This window comes from Cardiocondyla obscurior, linkage group LG26, assembly GCF_019399895.1.
Source record: "Cardiocondyla obscurior isolate alpha-2009 linkage group LG26, Cobs3.1, whole genome shotgun sequence".
Lineage (NCBI taxonomy): Eukaryota > Metazoa > Arthropoda > Insecta > Hymenoptera > Formicidae > Cardiocondyla > Cardiocondyla obscurior.
The window spans coordinates 2,238,847-2,258,303 of NC_091889.1; the positions used below are offsets into that span (position 1 = coordinate 2,238,847).

The following is a 19,457-nucleotide window of genomic DNA, read 5'->3' on the forward strand; positions in this document are numbered from 1 at the left end:
CGATCTTTTGCCTGTATTTATACGAAAGTAGCCCCGGACCTCCGCTGAGACTTATCTACTAAAAAATAGCAAAAAGGAAATACATGTTATTAGATTAATTACTAAGTTCTTGTTTGAGTTTAATCTTAAGATCTTACACAATTAAAACTTGTATTTTTTTGTAGGCTATAATGTTGTATCAACACTTTATTTCTTATTAAAATTATTACAAAACGATAGTTAATGTGACTTAATGTGAACTCTTAACTACGCACTCTTTTGCGTATAATGGAAAAGTCAATGTTCTTACGTGGAAAAGATAATCAGCGCGGATCTGCAGGTTTACAGATACAAAAACTTACAAAAATTGACGGAATCATACGATTAGTTCAACGCACAAAAAATTTCTACTGCTTTTTTATACACATATTGTTAAAAAATTTTTAAGTTGACTTGCCTGCCAGTTTTTTGACGTTTTTTCTTTTAGAAATATGAGATGTACAAATAAATTTCCGCCGTTTTTTATAAAAAAATGGGCACTTGTTACAAAAAAACGGTACTTGTATGTTCAATCAAAGTATTGTCCGTCGTTTGACACTACTGTTTGCCATCTTTCAGGCAGCATACAAATACCGCGTCGGAAGAATTCTTCACTTTTTGAGTTTATTTACGAATCGATCCAATTTTTTGTATCTTTATATGATGTGAAGTGCTGTTCAGACAAGCCATGCGCCATCGATTGAAACAAATGGAAATCAGATGGAGCAATGTCTGGCGAATATGGCAGATGAAGTAAAACTTTCCAATTAAGTGTTTGCAGATAAGTCTTGACAGGCGTCAGTTCATGTGAAACCCAATGTCCTTGTTTCTGAATCATTCCCAATGATTTCAACCGATGTTAAACTGCTTGTTGAGTCACTTTTAATGTAAGTGCTAGTTTTTCTTGCGTTTGGCACGAATCTTCATTCAGTAATTTTTTCAATTTTACATCGTCGTACACTTTCAGTCTTCCGCTACGTTTTTTGTCTTCGATATTAAAATCACCGTTCTTAAACTTCTGAAACCACTCACGGCAAATTTTTTTACTTAAGGCAGCCTCACCGTATGCTTCTATAAGCAATCGATGAGTCTCAGCTGCAGATTTCTTTAAATTAAAGAAATAAATTAATAGTTTCCGCAAATGACGCTTATTTGATTCAAAACTTGGCATTTTCGCACACAAAAGAATATACTATTCTGATAAAAATTAACTAATATGTCAAGATTAACTTGTTAACAGATGTTTAATTTTACGACAACAACGTTTTAAATAACAATTTTAACCGTAACTTACTGGTGGCGCCAACTTTGATCAAACAGCGGAAACTTATTTGTACACCGAATATAATATGTCTTTATGAGAGATAAATATGCCTAACTGGATTTGGACTGGGTTTGTTGTGTCGTTTTAAGATAGTTTTATTAAGTTTAGTGTAAAAATTATTTTACTAAAAATAAATTTTGTCGGTATACACTCTCTATCTTAAAAAACCAGAAAGGTAAAAAGAAAACAAATAATTTTAACAAAAATTATTTTATTTATTCGAAACATACTCCCTTAACTAAAATACATTAATTTATCTGTTTAATAAATGTGTTATGTCTGACGCCGTCGTCTTGATAAACTTGCATGAATACTAGTTACGAACTTTTCGTCAAAAATATTAAACTCGCCCAAAACTCGGAAAAACATAGATCTTCCCGTTACGTAGAAAATATTCCTCTCAAATAACTGATATTCCGGCTATGCGGTAATCCTCACATTAGGAAATAGATATATTGCGGTAAACAGGTTGAACGACACGTTCGTGGGTGATCAATTAAGTCATAAAATGAAACGAACCAGAGACTACATATCGTTTAACGATCAAAAAATCTTTCCTACAAATTTTTCTCACGGCTGAAGGTATGTAACTACTGTGGCTTGTTTTACTTTTATTACTCAAAACAAAAGATGCCAAAAAGCGTGATCTTGCCATAGAATATTCTAAAAGCAATGAACTAGTTAAAAGACATTAAGACAAAAAATCATAGAATATTCCCAAACAAATACACTCATTAGAGCAACGACCAAGACATATCGACGTTATGAAATATTCCAGACAATCGACAAAATAAATAAAAAGTCACGTGCGAGACCGGCTGCGCTAGGAATCAAAAGAGGCCGGCATCTTTAGTTTAAGAGATAATGTAAAACTAGAGCAATAGCAAAAGTCGGAAGATGTGCGCTGGACTAATCTGAAGATGTTACAATTTTCCCTCCACTCTGAATTTGGGCTATATGACTCTTGCTTCTTGAAGACCGAAGTCACTAACAAATTAAAAGTTCAAGCTTTAATATCGTCATTTTGCCCGATTTTCTCATGAACAAGAGAAAAGATCCACCGACTGACTACACAAGACTTCATGCAGCGATGCAACAGCAGAGATTTGTCGCCATTTCCGACTTACCTCAACCGAACTTACAAATTCATCGAACGTTTATCTTTTTATCCAGAAGAAGCAGCTACAGAAGCCGCTCAATCCTCGATAATTTCTGGTAGAAAAAGTGAGTTTTAGACTGTGGTGGCTGAGAGGCCGACACAAAAAAAAACGCGACGCGTGTGAATGCCTTAGGAACGGTAACCCGGCAGGTGCCAAAACACAACCCGGCATACACTCGTGTATGCCGCGGTAGCGCAACCGTGTCAGTGATAAGACAAGCAGCCGCTAGGCGCCGCAGATAAGAATACATCTGTGGGGACGCGCATGAGTGTAGGAGGCTCTGATGCCCCCGCTTCCCGTTACCGTTTTGTTCGAGGCTGATAGTGACTTATACGGCCATTACGCTGTGAAGAGAGCAAAAAAGTATTAAAGAGTATTCTGAGTATTAAACGAAGATTCTTGTCTGCATTCCTTCTGCTATTTAATAATCTCCACACATCATTCTGCATTTAAAATAAGTCAAGAATGGATATAAATAGCGGCAGGGTTAACTAATAAAATATAAAAAAAAATTTTTGCGCTTTTTTTTTAATCGCTACTGGTGCTCGTTACCTGACGCACAGTAGCTAAAGTAAGAGCAACAGTAACTCCAGAGAGATAACCACGGATGCCGCCACGCAAAGTGCAAAAAGGCAGAAGCAACCGTTAACTCCGAAGTGGATCGAACAGAGTTCGGAGACAAAGTTCGCACCGGAGTCCAAAGTATCTCAAGGAAAAAAGTGGACATATTAATAACAACGGTCCGAGAATAATAAAAGAAAAAGTCTTCTTACCGGGAACGCCGGGGATACTGAAAGGAATCGCATTTCCTTACAATTTGGCCAGTTCGGGGCCAAAACCAAAGCATATCACCGGCTTCGTACTTCGCCCCTGGGTACTGCATACTATCAAATTAGAATTACCAAGACTTACTCGACCACCACGGTTCTTCCTTCAACGCCCATACGATCAGAAAATTTGGAAGGATACCACTCCTAACTGGCCAAGACCTCCGCCAGAACTGATATTGGATCTCGCGGCGCATGCGGAAACGCAGACGGTAGAAATAGTCAAGCACCGATTCCAGCACGCGCAAAAAGTGGACAAACGCGGAGTACAAACTGACTCGTAGGCAACTACATCCGCCTCGTCGGAAGGAGACTACTCGGTGCAGTATCCAGGAGACGAAAAGTGGTGCCCCATAAGAGTTACGCTGATCGCGCCACATATTACCTTCTGCGAAAGAAAGCGATAGTTTTTTTGTACAAGACTTAAATCCTGGCGCCACAAAACGCATTATAAAAACCTAAAATTCAATTGTACATACTGTAAATAGTTTCTCTAGAATATAAGGATATATAGCGAAAATTCGGATCATATTTATTTCAAACCATCGCCAACGGCCGTTCCTACTGCGCTCACACACAATTAAGCGTCTACATACACCAAATTTTTATAATCGACGAAAGCGCAGTTTTTGATTTTCTCCCTAATAATTGTAGGGCAAAATCCAATGAACCTAACTCGCCAATAAGTTTCCGATAATCTGCGACCACCGCAGAGCGGATTGTCAGCCAATTGTAACTCAAATAATTAGACATCTTTATGATCAATTACACATTTTTCCAATTACACTTTTTCCGACATTATACAAGAAATTTCACGCTGTGAATCTCTTTCTCCTACAGGTCAACCTGTAGATCAATCTTTGATCTGTTTTTGATATCGATCTGCAGCTTTTTTCTTCTAGCGCTTACCCAGGATCTAAACCCGATACTTACCCTTTTCTTCCGAAATTGATTTTTCTATCTCTTTAACAAGACAACAATCTATAGTTCTTCACCCAGAAGATAATTCTATTGATTTCATTCCCGAGAGTAATCCGAATACTCCCCGATATGCCGATCCACCTTCAAATTTTCTAAATAACAAAACATACTATTCCAGTCAAAATAATAGAAGGTAGGATATTGCTATAATAGCAAATTCCAGCACTCTCAATTCTTTCGCTATTAGACTCCGTTGTGCTCCTGCCAAGAAATTAAAACTAAAGAAATACGACAGTCTTGTTCTCAATTAACATGTGTTATGTATCGTAACACATATACATATATTTACACGTATACGCGTTGTCGTGCACGACTATAGGATAAGAAATACTGCCGAAAGATTAAAGGAGCTCGCCCGCCGACGCGGCATTTTTGATCGCGGCTTTTAGGCCGAACAATAGAGCCCTATCTCTAGCGTCGCGAAAAGAATCCAGACTTCAAGAAAGTCACCGATATCCTATCCGAAGCATTTTATTATTTTGTTTCGTCTAATCATACGAAATTCCCCCGTTTTTCTTCCTGAAGTTGCGAAGAAAACCGAATTTCCGAAAACAGTCTAGAGAGAACCTCGGACCGTTCGACTTCGACGGGCGAAGCTTCTGTTAATAAGCGCGAAAATTCGAGATAAGTTGTACACGGACCACCAGAGATAGCGTTCGGCGGTACGCTAGTCTCTCCGATCTGAGGCGACGGCGGTATACGTGCGCTAGCGCGTCACGCTTCACACAATAAAGCATGCACGTGTGCCGCGGAGCGCCGAGGAGATCGAGAGGACGGGGGAAAATGTAGTGGGGCGCGATTTGATGCTCCATTCTTTAGAGAAACGCGTGATGGAGAGAGAACGCTATAGGTTAGGCACGAGATCAAAGCGGTATACAATATTGCTCTCGCTCGCACGCGTTTGTTTAGATGCGAGCGTTAAGGACAGACATATATGCTGCTCGAACGCTGGCGTTTCGTCTGTTCTTTCCGCATACACCGTCGCCGCAGATCGGAGAGACTAGCATACCGCCGAACGCTATCTCTGGTGGTCCGTGTACGTATATAGAGTATCCTTCCCTAGGCAACGACACCAGTTAACTGGGTCCCAGGAAGGTGCCTGTACGCGAGTTTACGTTCACCACGCGACCGATAAGTTCTATCTTTATCAGGCGTTGTCGCGGGTGAAGTTAATTATTAAAAGTTTAATATTTGTAAAACTTAAGTGTTAGTGGTTTTGAACAATAAAGTTATTATAAAAAAATAAACTACCGTGTGAGTGGTAACACACTGACATTGGACAGAACAACATGCATACGCTTAACCAATTAGCCTAAAAAATTATTGGTTACCAGAGTCTTATCATTTTGATCATTACAGCCAAAATAAAATAAATTACTCCCCTTGCTTTTTTAACCATAACTCACTTTTGTTTTTCCGTCCATTTCAATTTTCTCATCAAACTCCGCCCTGCACACATGTACACCTAAACTACTATTCACACATGCATCAAGAGTACCATTTGTAAAGTTATTCCTATCAAAAAATTGTAACAATTGATATACACACGCACACGCACACGCACATACGCACGTACAGTTGTAACACGGTAATTTCGGATCCGGAAAGGTCGTCGGAAACCAAGGTACGAGTGAAAGGAACCGAGACGTGGTTAACGTAAAAATAAATGATTTATTATGTTTGATTAAGACAAAAGAAATAACGTAAGAAAACAGATAATATAATGGCATAAATGGAATTAAAAGTAAATGAAAACCTTCGCCGGAGGCTGGATTGACTCGGGCAGCAGTCCGGGCCGCTTAGGGTGTATTTCGTGTAACAATTCCGTGGGCACGGGATGGCCGTCTGGGCCGTATCGGTCGTACAGTTTCCGCGGTCGCGAGTCGGCGACGCAGGTTACAAGGTGGGCCGTTCAGGCCGTATCGGTCGTACAGTTTCCGCGGTCGCGAGTCGGCGACGCAGGTTACAAGGTGGGCCGTTCAGGCCGTATCGATCGGACAGTCTCCGCGGTCGCGAGTCGGTGGCGCAGATCACAAGGTGGGCCGTTCAGGCCGTATCGATCGGACAGTTTCCGCGGTCGCGAGTCGGCGGCGCCGGTCACAAGGTGGGCCGTTCAGGCCGTATCGGTCGGACAGGCTCCGCGGTCGCGAGTCGGCGGCGCAGCAGCGTAACTTGCCTACGAGGCTGAATGATAGGGCAGGGTCGGCGAGAGAGAGCGATCCGGGAGCGCCCGGACGAGGGAAGACTCGGGAGCGCCCGAGTTGTGGACAAAACGGTCACGAAGACGGTCGGGAGCGCCCGGTCGAAGGAAGGCTCGGGAGCGCCCGAGTCGTGGACAAAGCGGTCACGAGGACGGCCGGGAGCGCCCGGTCGAAGGAAGGCTCGGGAGCGCCCGAGTCTCGGAGGTATCGTCGTCGAGGACGGCCGGGAGCGCCCGGTCGAAGGAAGGCTCGGGGGCACCCGAGTCTTGGAGGCAACGGTGTCGGAGGCCGGGAAAACCCGGTCAGGGAAGGCTCGGGAGCGCTTGAGTCTTGCGGAGCGAAGTCAGTTTCGAAAGCCGGGTAAGCCCGGTCGAGGAAAACTTGGGAGCGCCCAAGTCCTGGAGGATCGGTTGCTGGGGTGCTTCCCAGCGCGGAAAAGGTGCCTCGTCTGCGCTCGAGACAGCTTATATACCCCTGGGCCCGGGAGTGGGGGACACCCCACTCCCTAGCGGTCTGTGGCGGCGTGCGGTATGGGCGGTTGGGCGGCCCGTGTTACCCGCTACTGTAATCCGCGCTACGCGCTGCGGGCGGCTGGTCGGCCCGCGCGTAAATTAAATTATGGACGGGGCCGCGCGACGTTTTGGGTGAACGGTGGTGGTCGCGGCGGGGGTCTGAAAGTTCTGTTCGTGGCCTTTGGTCACACAATGTTTATTTAAAGGTATTGTAGAATTTTTCCTTGTTGACGCAAGAGAACATTGCTCATCCGAGAATTCAGATTTTATTAAAACATTGTACATATGTAAGAGTATATTAAAAGAGCATATTAATTATAATAAATAAAAAAAATATACATAACTGCCGTATTTGGTTTCAAGAAGTGTAATTATCTTCCAAAGTTAAGATAACTTTATATTTTTTTTTCAATACATCTTAGAATTTATTTTAAAAATTAAAAAATGTTTTATATAATAATTTTATACTAAAAACATTTTTACTTAACTGCAGCAAAAAAACAAAAAAAATTTTTAACATTTTTTATTAAACATTAAAAAAATTTTATTACTACAGTTAAATAAAAGAATTTTTACCATAAAACTTTTGTATGAAACGTTTTTTGATATTTTAAGTAGCTTCCGAGATATATCAAAAAAAGTATAAAGTAGTCTTAACTTTAAAGAGTTATTAAAGCACCATATGTCACAAATAAGAAAGTTTTAGATAAAAGTTACATATTTTTTCTTGTACAATATAAGTCTGCAATAATAAATAAGTATTTATTTTTAAGAATTGAAAGTTACCCGTCCCACATTCAAGAAAAAGAGGGGATGGATTACTTTTAGTATTATTTAATAGATCTCGAAAAAATATTGAACACGTTTTTTTTTTCAATGCAATGTTTATTTCTCGAGAAATTTAGGTGATTTTAGTTAAATGAACCACACTGTATACTGACATTTTATAACTTTTTATTATAATGTGTTTGAGTTTACTTCTATTAACATTTTATTTATTTTGTATTTATTAGGAATTCTTCGATTTCAATGACATATATGAAATAGCTTCTTTATCATCAAATAGCATAACCATTGGAAGGACTTTATGCGCTGATGGAACAATCACTCAACCAATTTGCGCTGCAATGACATTTTTAGTCGTCGGATCAGATCCACCACAACTTAACACAGTATATGATATATTTTTTACTTGTTATATTTTTGTTATTATACAGAGTGTCCGAAATAAAAGTTTATGCGGGAATAAACAATTTGTCAAAACTTTCCTTTGTCCATGGAATAACTATATGAAAAATTAAATATGAATATTGTATGTAATATACATTCTTATGAATAAGATACAGATAATATGATGACACAAACAAGCTGAAAAAACAGCAGTCAGTCAATTCTCTATTCATTGTCTCTTCATCACTCTCTTGTATCTGACGCATCGTGCATACTGCAGACGAATTAATAAACGAAATTGTTAAAAAACAAAAGTATATTTTATTAAATAAAACATACCTATCTAATATACAGGGTGTCTCCGCCCATGTGTAAAATCCTATATAGATAGGTAGGTCTTGGAGAGATAAGTAAAAAAGTTCTGTAACGTTTTGAAAAATTCTCAATACTTATTGAGAAAAAAATTAATTTGTCTAGCGCAAGAGCGACAAGGAAGCCACGCATGAGTGAGCGTGACAGGCGAGTAGCTAAAAATGGTGCCGTTGCTTGTCGCGCTCACTCACGCGTGGCTTCCTTGTCGCTCTTGCGCTAAACAAATTAATTTTTTTCTCAATAACCATTGAGAATTTTGCAAAATGGTATAAGACTTTTTTATTTTTCTCACCAAGACCTACCTATTCCTACTCGGTGTGACACATTAAATGATACACCCTGTATAAAAGATTTATGTGTTTCTCCGAACAACAATAATCAATTTCTTTTAGTTTGGATTTTGAAATTGTGGATAGGGAATAAAATTTGGAGACGAAAAATCCTGTACTAGTTTGTAAATTTGTGACCATTATGAAGAAAAAAATTAAAATATCTAGATGTAAAAGCGATAAGAAAGCTACAGATGAGTGAGCGCAACAGACGGTGATGAGTATTCCCATTCATCGCGCGCCTTCGCTAACTCCGTCTATTTCCTTTCAGACAGCACTTGCCGCCACCTGTTACGCATTTACTGAGCAACTTTTTTGTCGTTGTTATATCAAAACATTTTAATTTTTTTTTTCTATAATAGTGACGAATTGTACAAACCCTATTCAGAACTTTTCCTCTCCAAATCTAATTCCTTACCCACAGTTTTAAGGTTTAAATTTTTATTTCGGACACCCTGTATACCGTTCTTATTATTTTTAATACTAATTAATTCTATGTTTATATGGTATTTATATTTTAATATACAAATAAGTTTTAAGTCAAAGTTTTTCATTACAGACGATATTACCGGAAATATTTTCATATCTTCCAGCAGGTACTTCCGTGCAAACACTTTATCATTTTTATCAACTTATCATTACTCGTAAGTATTGATTTCCATTTAAAAAAATGGTACTGGGTATTTAAATATTGATTAAAACACTGCTTCAATTTGAGAATCCACTTATTTTATCATAGTAACTGTTCAAGCTAAAATGCCTTTATTGTCCGCTTCATGAGATCACACAAAATTCTTTGTACACGCACCACTATTTTCTGCGCGCCGTGTGCTAGTGTTCACTCATACTTTATTACATTTACGTACAGTATCATACCACATCACATTATCTATGTATGGATACTGCTAAAGTAAATGTTTCGCGTCAAATGTACGCGCAACGAAACCACCGTGTATTATTTACGTGAAACCTCGATTTGGTAACAACTGAGATTTCGAGATCTGGATAACGACTGAAGCGATAGAGTTTTTAGTAGGCCTATTGAAAAGCTTGGGGCCGATTTTAATTACAAAAGTATTTTTACTTTTGCTCTGCATAGTCTATAAGCTGAAATATGATAATGCAAAATCGAAAATGTGAAATTTTCTATAAAGAAATGTTATCATTATTATCATTATCATTGTTGACCGGAAAGTGGAGGAGACTTGACTTTTTCGTTTTTGCGTCGCTATAAAGCGCAGATATAAAATTCTGCATATACCCGACTAGAAATTTTAGCAGGCAGACTTGCCGTCACATCAGGGCCGGATCAGACGCAGAAAAGGGAAACCTGATAAGGTCATCCAGATCATGCCCTAATATAAACCTGTTCAGGTTATTTGCACATTAAAATTTTAAGTTTTAATTGGGCAATTTTGATCTGGCAAACATCAGGTCCGGATAAAGTTTTCCAGATGCTCTTAAAATATTTATTATAGATATTTTTTTATGTCCAAACATTTTTATGTCCAAAATTATTGTCGACTTCATTTTCTTTTATTTGTAAAAGACATATTTTACCGTGAGATATTACGAGTATAGTCTAGTGATGAAATTGTTTAATCTTTCTTTTGTTTAACACAAGTGAGTGTGCATAAACAAAAGTAGGTAGTTCCCCTACCTAAACTAAACAGTTGAAGTTTCATCTCTAGACTACAGATTAACTCTGGCCATAACATATCCTACGGTGAAACGGGTGCCATTACAAATAGAAGAAAAAGAAGAAATAAAAAGTATGAGTGATTTACGTGAATATCGAAAGAAAGTACTTGGTCGTTAACGGGTGAGACTTTATCGAAAAAGAAGACGGTTGAACGAACCGCAAGCTGCTGAAACTATATTTAGTAATGTTGACTACAATGACTTTGATGATGAGAACTCAGTTTATATGAATAACGAAGAGTGTATACCAGGATCTAATGCTAATTGTAGTGGATTTATATCCAGTGAACCAAACTTCACGGTAAACTTAACTCCCTAATAAGGTGATATTAGTACTGATTCGATTATTGAAGATAAAAAGTTGAATGATTGCACTAGTAAAAGAGCTTCTCACTCAACAATAGTAACAACTCGGAATTATTATCTTCTGATGAAGAAACTGATCATTTATTCGTAGAAGAAAATAATGATAAAAATGAATTACGAGTAGCGAGTGTGTTAGAAGAAGACATTGAAGAGCTGGAAGATGATATGTTTGAAAATGATGAAATAGAACAGTTGAGATATTGGGCATTAAGAGGAAACCCAACAATTTCTCACACACGGTTAGACGAATTACTTCAAATACTTTGCAAGAGATTGCTTCCTGATTTGCCAAAAACTGTAAAAACGTTTTTACAAACGACTCAAGCACAATATTTTATTAAAGTTAATGAACAGGATGGTAGTGATTTTGCGTACTTTGGTATATCAAAGCATTTAAAAAGAGTTGTAAATCCTCTTTTTTATGAAGATCACATCATTCACTTATTAAAAAATGTTGATGGAGTTCAATTATTTAAATCAAGTTCAAAACAATTTTGGCCAATTCTGTGCCAAGTTTCTTGCGAAAAAAATGCCTACAAGCCCTTTTCAATAGCTATTTATTCAGGTAATCACAAACCCAGGAATATTAACAACTATCTAGAAAAATTTATAATTGAAATAAATGAATTGCAAGCTGATGGGTTACTTGTAAATGGTGAAAGGTTTAATGTACGAATAAAACTTTTTATCTGTGATCGCTCTGCTCGTGCCTTTTTAAAATGTATTAAAAACCATGGGGGATATTGGACCTGTGAAAGGTACGATATGCGTGGAATTCGAGTTGATAACCGATTGATCTATCCAGTGAATAAATGTGCTAAAGAGAGAACTGACAAATCCTCCCGGAAGCAACAAACTCTGAACACCACACAAGAAGATCACCTTTATTAGATGTCTTGGATTTTATGTGTTTCATTTCGTGTGTTTAGGAGTTACAAAAAAACTTACATTTATTTACATTTTATTGAGTAAAGGGCACGTTAAAAACTCGATTGAGTCACACGGGTAAAAAACTATTAAGTGACTTCTTATTAAAGTTACAAAAGCAAATACCTTGTGAGTTTCATCGTACTACACAATCCTTAACAGAAATAGAAAGATTTGAGGCAACTGAATTCAAATTTATATTGTTGTATGCAGGACCAATAATTTTTAAAACGGTATTATTGTTACGTCTGGAGCCGTTTCTTGTATGATCGCTCTCTCAGTAAACACAGCTTTAATAACTCTGACCAGAAGCTGAGGTCCACGTGCACGAAGATGATTAGTCAAGCGAAGGCGTCACCAATAAAAAATTGGGGGGAAGAAAAATCTATTCCCATACCCCGTGAGATAACCCGTACGGTAGCCGGAAATGTACAGCTCATTTCGGCCAATAATACAGTCGTAAAACCTAAATTGATCTTACCATGATATCGCCTCGAGCAGTACGGTTTTGACTAATCAACGAAAAGTCGTAAAACAAGACAAAGACTCCCGCAGCCGTTGGCACTTAGAAAAACCCCCCCGGATAGTAAGAATACGAACCCTATGACCTCCGTTTTCAATTTTATTACCTAGATAAAATAGAGACACCGACTCTATAATAAGAAATATTAAGATATACGACAGGCAGATGCGCCGAAACAATGAGCATTTCGCAACGATCATCAAAGGAAATAATATGTATAATCGCGCCTGGCAACAGCTAAGGTGCTTCAAGGCAATCGGTGTAATAAAAACTCCGCAGGATGACTCAGAATTGGAGCATAATCAGGAAATAGAGAGATGAGACAATACTACAACCCTTCAACTTTTCTGCTATATAAGGCCCGCGATTTTAGGGCAAAAACGACTACCGAATTAAAATCCAACGTATTCATATCGTTACCCTGCTCGATTTCCTCGCAAACGAATAAGTGGCCCATGCAGAACGTCTGAATCAGGGACTCGACGCCCTCACCAACCTATTCGAACCGAAAGTACGAAGCCATTGTCAAGCCTACGCCGCTCACTCCAGAAGAGGCCGCAACAAAGACCGCTAAACTGCAACTTGCAACCAGTAGAAGTGAGTTGAAGATCAGATCATAAAGATCGAAACGTTTAACAAACCGTAAATTATAGTGTCGTATCCCATGAATCTGACGCGACAGCCACTCGCTGAGATCCTGCGACCTCCTCCATCCGGGACATCAGCACATCTTAATTCAACCCCTTCGCGTCTATCAACAAATTCCATCACTTATACAACACCAGATATTACTCAATCGGCATCCCGATGCGAATCTGTTCCCCTACCCTCTCAATCTAGCGAAAGAACGCTAATTTATCCTCAATTTGAAATAGATTCGCATTTATTCCCTTCAAATTCCCAACCTCCTTCCAAGCCTGAAACATACCATCCGTTCTCCGATTTAGATTTTCCTACTTCGATAGGCCGTCCACCTACCATTATTCCTCACCCTGAAGAAAATTCTACTTCCTACCCTCCAGATAACAATCCACTAGCTTCCCGTTTTTGCGACTCTGAAACCTACCCATATCCCTCCCACCGAAAATTGTACAATTGCGAATCTCATTTACCACGCTGTGGCTATCATATGTGTGGTTATCAAAGCGCAAGGAATTCCGAATTTCGTCCATCAATTCCTTGCTCGCCATGCTCATTTTCAATCGAGCAGCCGGAAAGAAATTATCTTTGGCCAGGCTCTCACCGTTTTCATTATAACCGAGCAGAGATAACCAATTGTCATTTCGGGTCAACGCATCCTCCGACCTTCTTTCCTAGAACTTCCCATTATTCCCATTTTTCCCCGCCCTGCCGAAACTCTCACGCACACTGTCATTCACACATTCATCAAGAGAACCACATGTAAAGATACTCATCTACCGAAAAATTGTACACCCGCGAACATTCACAAACACTTGCAATAATTTAAAACAAAAGATGAATTTAATTGTAACAATTATCTAAGCAATAGTTACCGTAAAATTGTAAAACCACTTGAATAAACCAATATCATTTCTTTCAACACCATCATGCTTTGGTTTTTATTTGCTTAAGACTAGCGCGGCCCTGTCCCTATAAATAAGATTAGATTCTTTTATTAAAAAGGGGCCATAGGCCGCACGCGTTTCGAAAGGAGTGTCATAGCGCCTATTAAAGGCGTTGACCCCCGACTCGAAACCACAGCTCGTGCGCCTCTGCCGCAGCGGTACCGTCTCTTCTTTTAGCGGCGAATAAAAGATTTTGCCCCGTTGCATCGTTAGCTTTCCGATTTTCAGCTTTCGGACGTAACATTATCAAAAAATAATTATAAGCATTTTTTTTTTACATGTAGCATGTAGATTATTATGTTCGAAAACAAGAGCTGTAAGAGATCATGATAATGCCAGAAATCTCTTGAGAAAATTTGTTTTGCTTATGTCACGTTTTTATGATGAAAGAAGTCTCATTGAAAATGTAAACAATTTCATTCACTTAGCAGATGATGTAAAGCTTATGAATTGCTCAATTTTTAATTATACCGCTTTTCCATTCAAAAATGCGCTTGGTAAAATTAAAAAATTTCTCCGTAATGGAAATAAACCTTTAACCCAAATTTGCAGGCGTTTACACAAAAGTTTTTTTGTAAATTGTGAAAGAGCCAATCCGCAAATAAATTTACAAATATTGAAGCAGTTACGCCCAGATGGAACAGGACTTATTGTCATTAAACGTCTAAAATATCAAGGAATGACTTTAACTACAAAATCCGCGGGTAATACAGTATTATTAAAAAATAAAACTTTGCTGCAAATTAGCAATATGTATTTTCTGTCCGGACGTAAAAAAAACCATTTATATTTGTTTCACTAAATTAAGAAAGAAAAAATCACTTTTGACATATCCATACGATTCAAACTATTTGCATATGTGGATTGTTGTAAAAGAAAAAAATCTTTCTGGGCAAAAATCTTTCTCACAAAAAAATGGTCACGTTTGATTATAGTAATAAAAAAAATCAAAAATTTATACAATGCTCCTTCTTCATACAAATTAGCAACTTCCTATATTAAGAGCATCCGTAAGAAAAGGAAATGTACATATACAGCTGTTTTATAAAAAATGTTCTGTTTCCTGTGCAAAATTGTGTATATATTGTTACGCACGACGGCGGAACTCAGGCAACGGCTTCACGCTCTCTCTCACTCAATCTTCGCTGCAGTGCACTCTCTCACTCTCACACACTCGCGTCACTCCCGCCGAAAAGGAAACTCAGAGATTATAAAAGAGCGAATTTAATCTGTAACCTTACAACATACAACACCTGTCAAAGCCACGGGCCAGACTGATAATTCTTTTAAAATTGAACAAGCCGTCCCTTAGCAACGGGTGACAGCTAACTCAAAACTCGTGAAAAGTTCACGTTAAACTCTTCATGCCAAACGTCGCCGAACTCGGACTTCGCGCCGCTCCAAGACAGCGAGCTTCGCGCCGTTCTTCACACCGGGCGTAACAATATGTTATTATAAAAAAATTAAAAATTTATATTTTGTGCCAAAAAAAGTCGTGCCAAAAAGCGTACTAATTAGCGTATTAATTTTATTTATGTGTAAAGTATAAGACACCGTACAGAATATGTGTGGCGCTACGTTTTGTTTTGGTGACGTGCACGACTTTGAGTCCTCTGGGAACCTTCTTAGTTACCGTGTTACATTCGCCGCGTGTGCATGATTTTGTCGCTGAACGTACGAATTATTGGCCGTGTGTGCGCGATTTTTTGGTTTAACACAATTAAAAGTGCTGAACTAACGAAGAAGATGATGAAGAAAGCAGTTGCTAGATGTGAAGACGAACACCCGAGAACGAACAGGGATTGCCAGTAAGTAAATTATATCCGACAAGCAGCACTGCATCATTATTCGGCAGAAAGGAAAAAGACCGTCGCGAATTTTGTTTATCGCAATTAATCGCATCTTGTTCAATGTTGGATATAAAGAGAAGCGGCTCGCTTTTGATTATTCGACGAAAAGTGCTGTTTACATGTTAACAAATAAAGAACTCATGTTCGTCCTCAGATCACGGATTCAACACATGAACAGCATTTTTTGTCGAATAATCGAGAGCGAGCCGTTTCTCTTTCTATCCGACATTGAACGAGACACGATAAACTGCAAGAAACAATTCGTATTGTTTTTTTCTTTCGTTAATTTGTTGCCGTTTACGCGGACTGTTTCCACGCACGATATGTTTAAATACTCATTTTTTTTCAGAAAAATGGATTATTTATACAAAATAGTACTATTCGAGGACGACAAGGTAGCAGATAAGAAGAAATTCAGTGTCGACATAGTACCAACTAATTGGATTTTTACATGTAAAGAACTAAACAGAAGAACTTGTCGATTTCCTGTGGGACCCTTTAAATCATCATAAATATCTAATTTACATAAGAAAGTTAAAAATTGTCTACCTGCCGACAAATCGTGACCAATACACCGAAACAAAATTTATGAGAGAGCACGTAAGTTTTTTCTATAATTAATAATTAATTTTGAAATTTTTTATTGATTACACATATAATATGCTTGGGTTTTGTAGGTAATTATAAAGAAGCTTGTGCAGAGGTGAAAAAATTAAAATATGACAGATATTCATTTTCAATAGATAGAGAATCTTCCATTGAGAGGAGAGTCAACGAAGAAAATGAAATTGGTAAAGTTGTCACAGTTTAAATATCATTTTGAATAAATAATTAAAAAATTAAATATGATGTTTAAAATTTACAGATTTTTAAAAACCGAGAAAAAATATATCATCTTATTCGAGCAATTATTCTTTAGAAGAAGACAATCAACTTACGGAAAAGTTTAAGGAAAATATATCGAATTCAACTGGTCCAAAAAATGTGATAAGGCTTTTCATATGATAAAAAGCGAAATTGCGAGTCAAAGAATTTTATGTCATTTCGATCCAAGCAAACCGATTATATTAGCTACTGATGCGAGCGCGTACGGCCTAGGCGCCACACTTAGCCATCGTTTTTCTGATGGAACGGAAAGACCAATTACTTTTGTAAGCAAACGACTAAATAAAACTGAAAAAAATTATGCGCAGTGTTGCACCGGAACGGTGCACGGGGTCCGTCCTCCGAATATTACACGTTACAGTGTATGTGGATGGTGGCGTAATAAAGAGATATTACAATCGTTGGTTTTTAAATATATGTGTTGCGTTTATTACTCCTTTGTGTATCGGAGATAGAGTTACGAGTCGCTAGCTCGTACTCTCGTACTGACTTGCACGAGCTTCGGAGCATGTGCATTTTATATTATTAATTCTGGTCTTGTCAGCGAAATAGCAGAAGGAAGTGGCGCGATGACGAAAAGCTGACAAGACTGCTTCTTAGGCTCAGCAGATTCCAACGGTTTGGCAATCTACTGAGTTGTATATAAAAATGTAGCGCACGCGGCGGTCAATGACCAGCGTGCGCTGGCGGGTTACAACAGCAGATCGATAAGAAAGCAATGAGCATATTTTGGGGAGTCAAAAAGTTTTTTGATTATTTATATGGAAGAAAGTTTATACTTCAAACTGATCACAAACCACTTAAATCTATATTTGCTCCTAATGCTTCATTACCGATCATGAGCGCGACTAGAATGTTGCATTATGCAATTTTTTTTCTCTGGATTTATGTACCAAATAAAACAAACGATCACTCTAACGCTGATTTCTACTTGAGATTTCCAGTAGGGAAAGAAATGTTAGAATATAAAGATGAGCCAATGCTATTTGAACTCAATCAATTGTCAGTCATGTCAGTCATAGTTAAAGAAATTGCGAGAGAAACACAAAAAGATTTTGAACTAGCAAAATTATATAGGGCTATATTACAGGGGGAGGGAGTAGAGAATAATAAGGCTGAGTTCTCTATTCAACAGAATTGTATCATGAAAGGAATTCGAGTAGTGATTCCTAAAACATTAAAAAATAAAATATTAAATGAGCTACATGAGGATCATGTAGGTACAACTAAAATAATCGCGATTGCAAGATCATATTGTTACTGGCAAAAACTAGACGAAGATATTAAAAACATCATTAAAAATTGTAGTGTATGTATGAAAGAAATTAACAATCCAAGAAAAGAATTAATCCATCCTTGGGAGTACCCGAGCACTCCATGGTACAGGATACATATAGATTTCGCAGGTTCAATAAAAAGAATGTATTTTTTAATAATTGTTGATTTGTACAGTAAATGGCTAGAAGTTTATCCGATTAAAAAAATTACAAGTACTGTTACAATTGAATGTTTACGAGATTGTTTCGCGAGATTCGGAATACCAGTTATAATAGTCAGCGATAATGGACCTAGTTTAGTATCGATGAAATTCAGTAAATTTCTCAAAGAAAACGGTATTAAACATGTTACTAGTGCGCCATACTATCTTAGCTCTAATGGACAAGCAGAGCGTTATGTGCAAACAGTAAAAGTAGGATTAAAAAAGGTACTGAATGAACCAGGGACTTTACAAATGAAATTAGCTAATCTGTTAATGTACTATAGACGTGCACCGCACAGTGCGACTAATACTAGTCCCGCACAATTAATGTATAAGCGTAATTTACGTACACGTATAGATTTGATAGTACCCAGTGTGAATGAAAAAATGCGGCAATACAATGATAAGATGAGCATACACAATGATAACAAGTATCAATCTTTAAAGATAGGCGAACCCGTACAATTTAGAATTTATAATAATAAAAGAGAAAAATGGCACACTGGCTGAATTAAATCTAAGATAGGGTCATGTATGTACTGGATTCAATCCAATGGTCGTGCATACAAAAGACATTATAATCAGATAGTTAGGCGAACAAATATAGAAGAAACGGATGAGAGTGATGACTATATGTATGATAGCGATGATCAAATAATTGATCAATATATTAATGAAGATATAAATAAATCTGTAATAGACAATGAAACTAACGACACGAATGTAAATATTGAAAATCAAGAATCGGCAGTTCGTAGGTCAACGCGAATTAAAATCAAACCTCATAGATTTTCATCATGTGATTACATATAATATTTAAAGATGTTACGTTAATTAGAAGGGAGGTGTTGTGTATATACATATAAGTAACAATACATTATTAGTTAGTGCACGTGTCGCGCATGCGTAAGAGAGTAGCGAGTTGCCACGCGGCATAGTTCTTTTATTACGCTCGCTACCGTGAACAAGTACAGAACCGATAACCCGCAGACGGGGTATGTACAATTATATTAAGATATAGATGTAAACGTGTGAATTATATATTGTTAACCTTTTTAATAAAGTTTTAGTATACTCAACAGAAAGTTATTAGACACGTATTTTTTTTATATCGGCGCAAAAGCCGATTGGAGAGTAGAAATCACTCTTATTGATTTTGAAGGTTAGTTTGACTATTTTACGAATTATTTTTAATTGTTGTAAAATCAGGTAACTAAAAGTTTTTGCGATCGCTGATAACGAATT

General features: G+C 37.8%; 1 protein-coding gene across 5 annotated transcripts in view; it reads left to right on the forward strand.

Moving 5' to 3' along the window:
- Positions 1 to 19,457, forward strand: part of LOC139112005 (lipase 3-like) — a 282,652-nt gene that overhangs the window by 222,030 nt on the left and 41,165 nt on the right. For 3 of the 5 annotated variants that reach the window (XM_070672739.1, XM_070672737.1, XM_070672738.1), the window contains 2 exons: positions 8,037 to 8,195; positions 9,454 to 9,538. In XM_070672739.1, the coding sequence (XP_070528840.1) occupies positions 8,037 to 8,195; positions 9,454 to 9,538 (244 nt within the window). The remainder of the gene's footprint in view (positions 1 to 8,036; positions 8,196 to 9,453; positions 9,539 to 19,457) is intronic. The other 2 variants (XR_011547310.1, XM_070672740.1) reach the window with 1 other exon arrangement.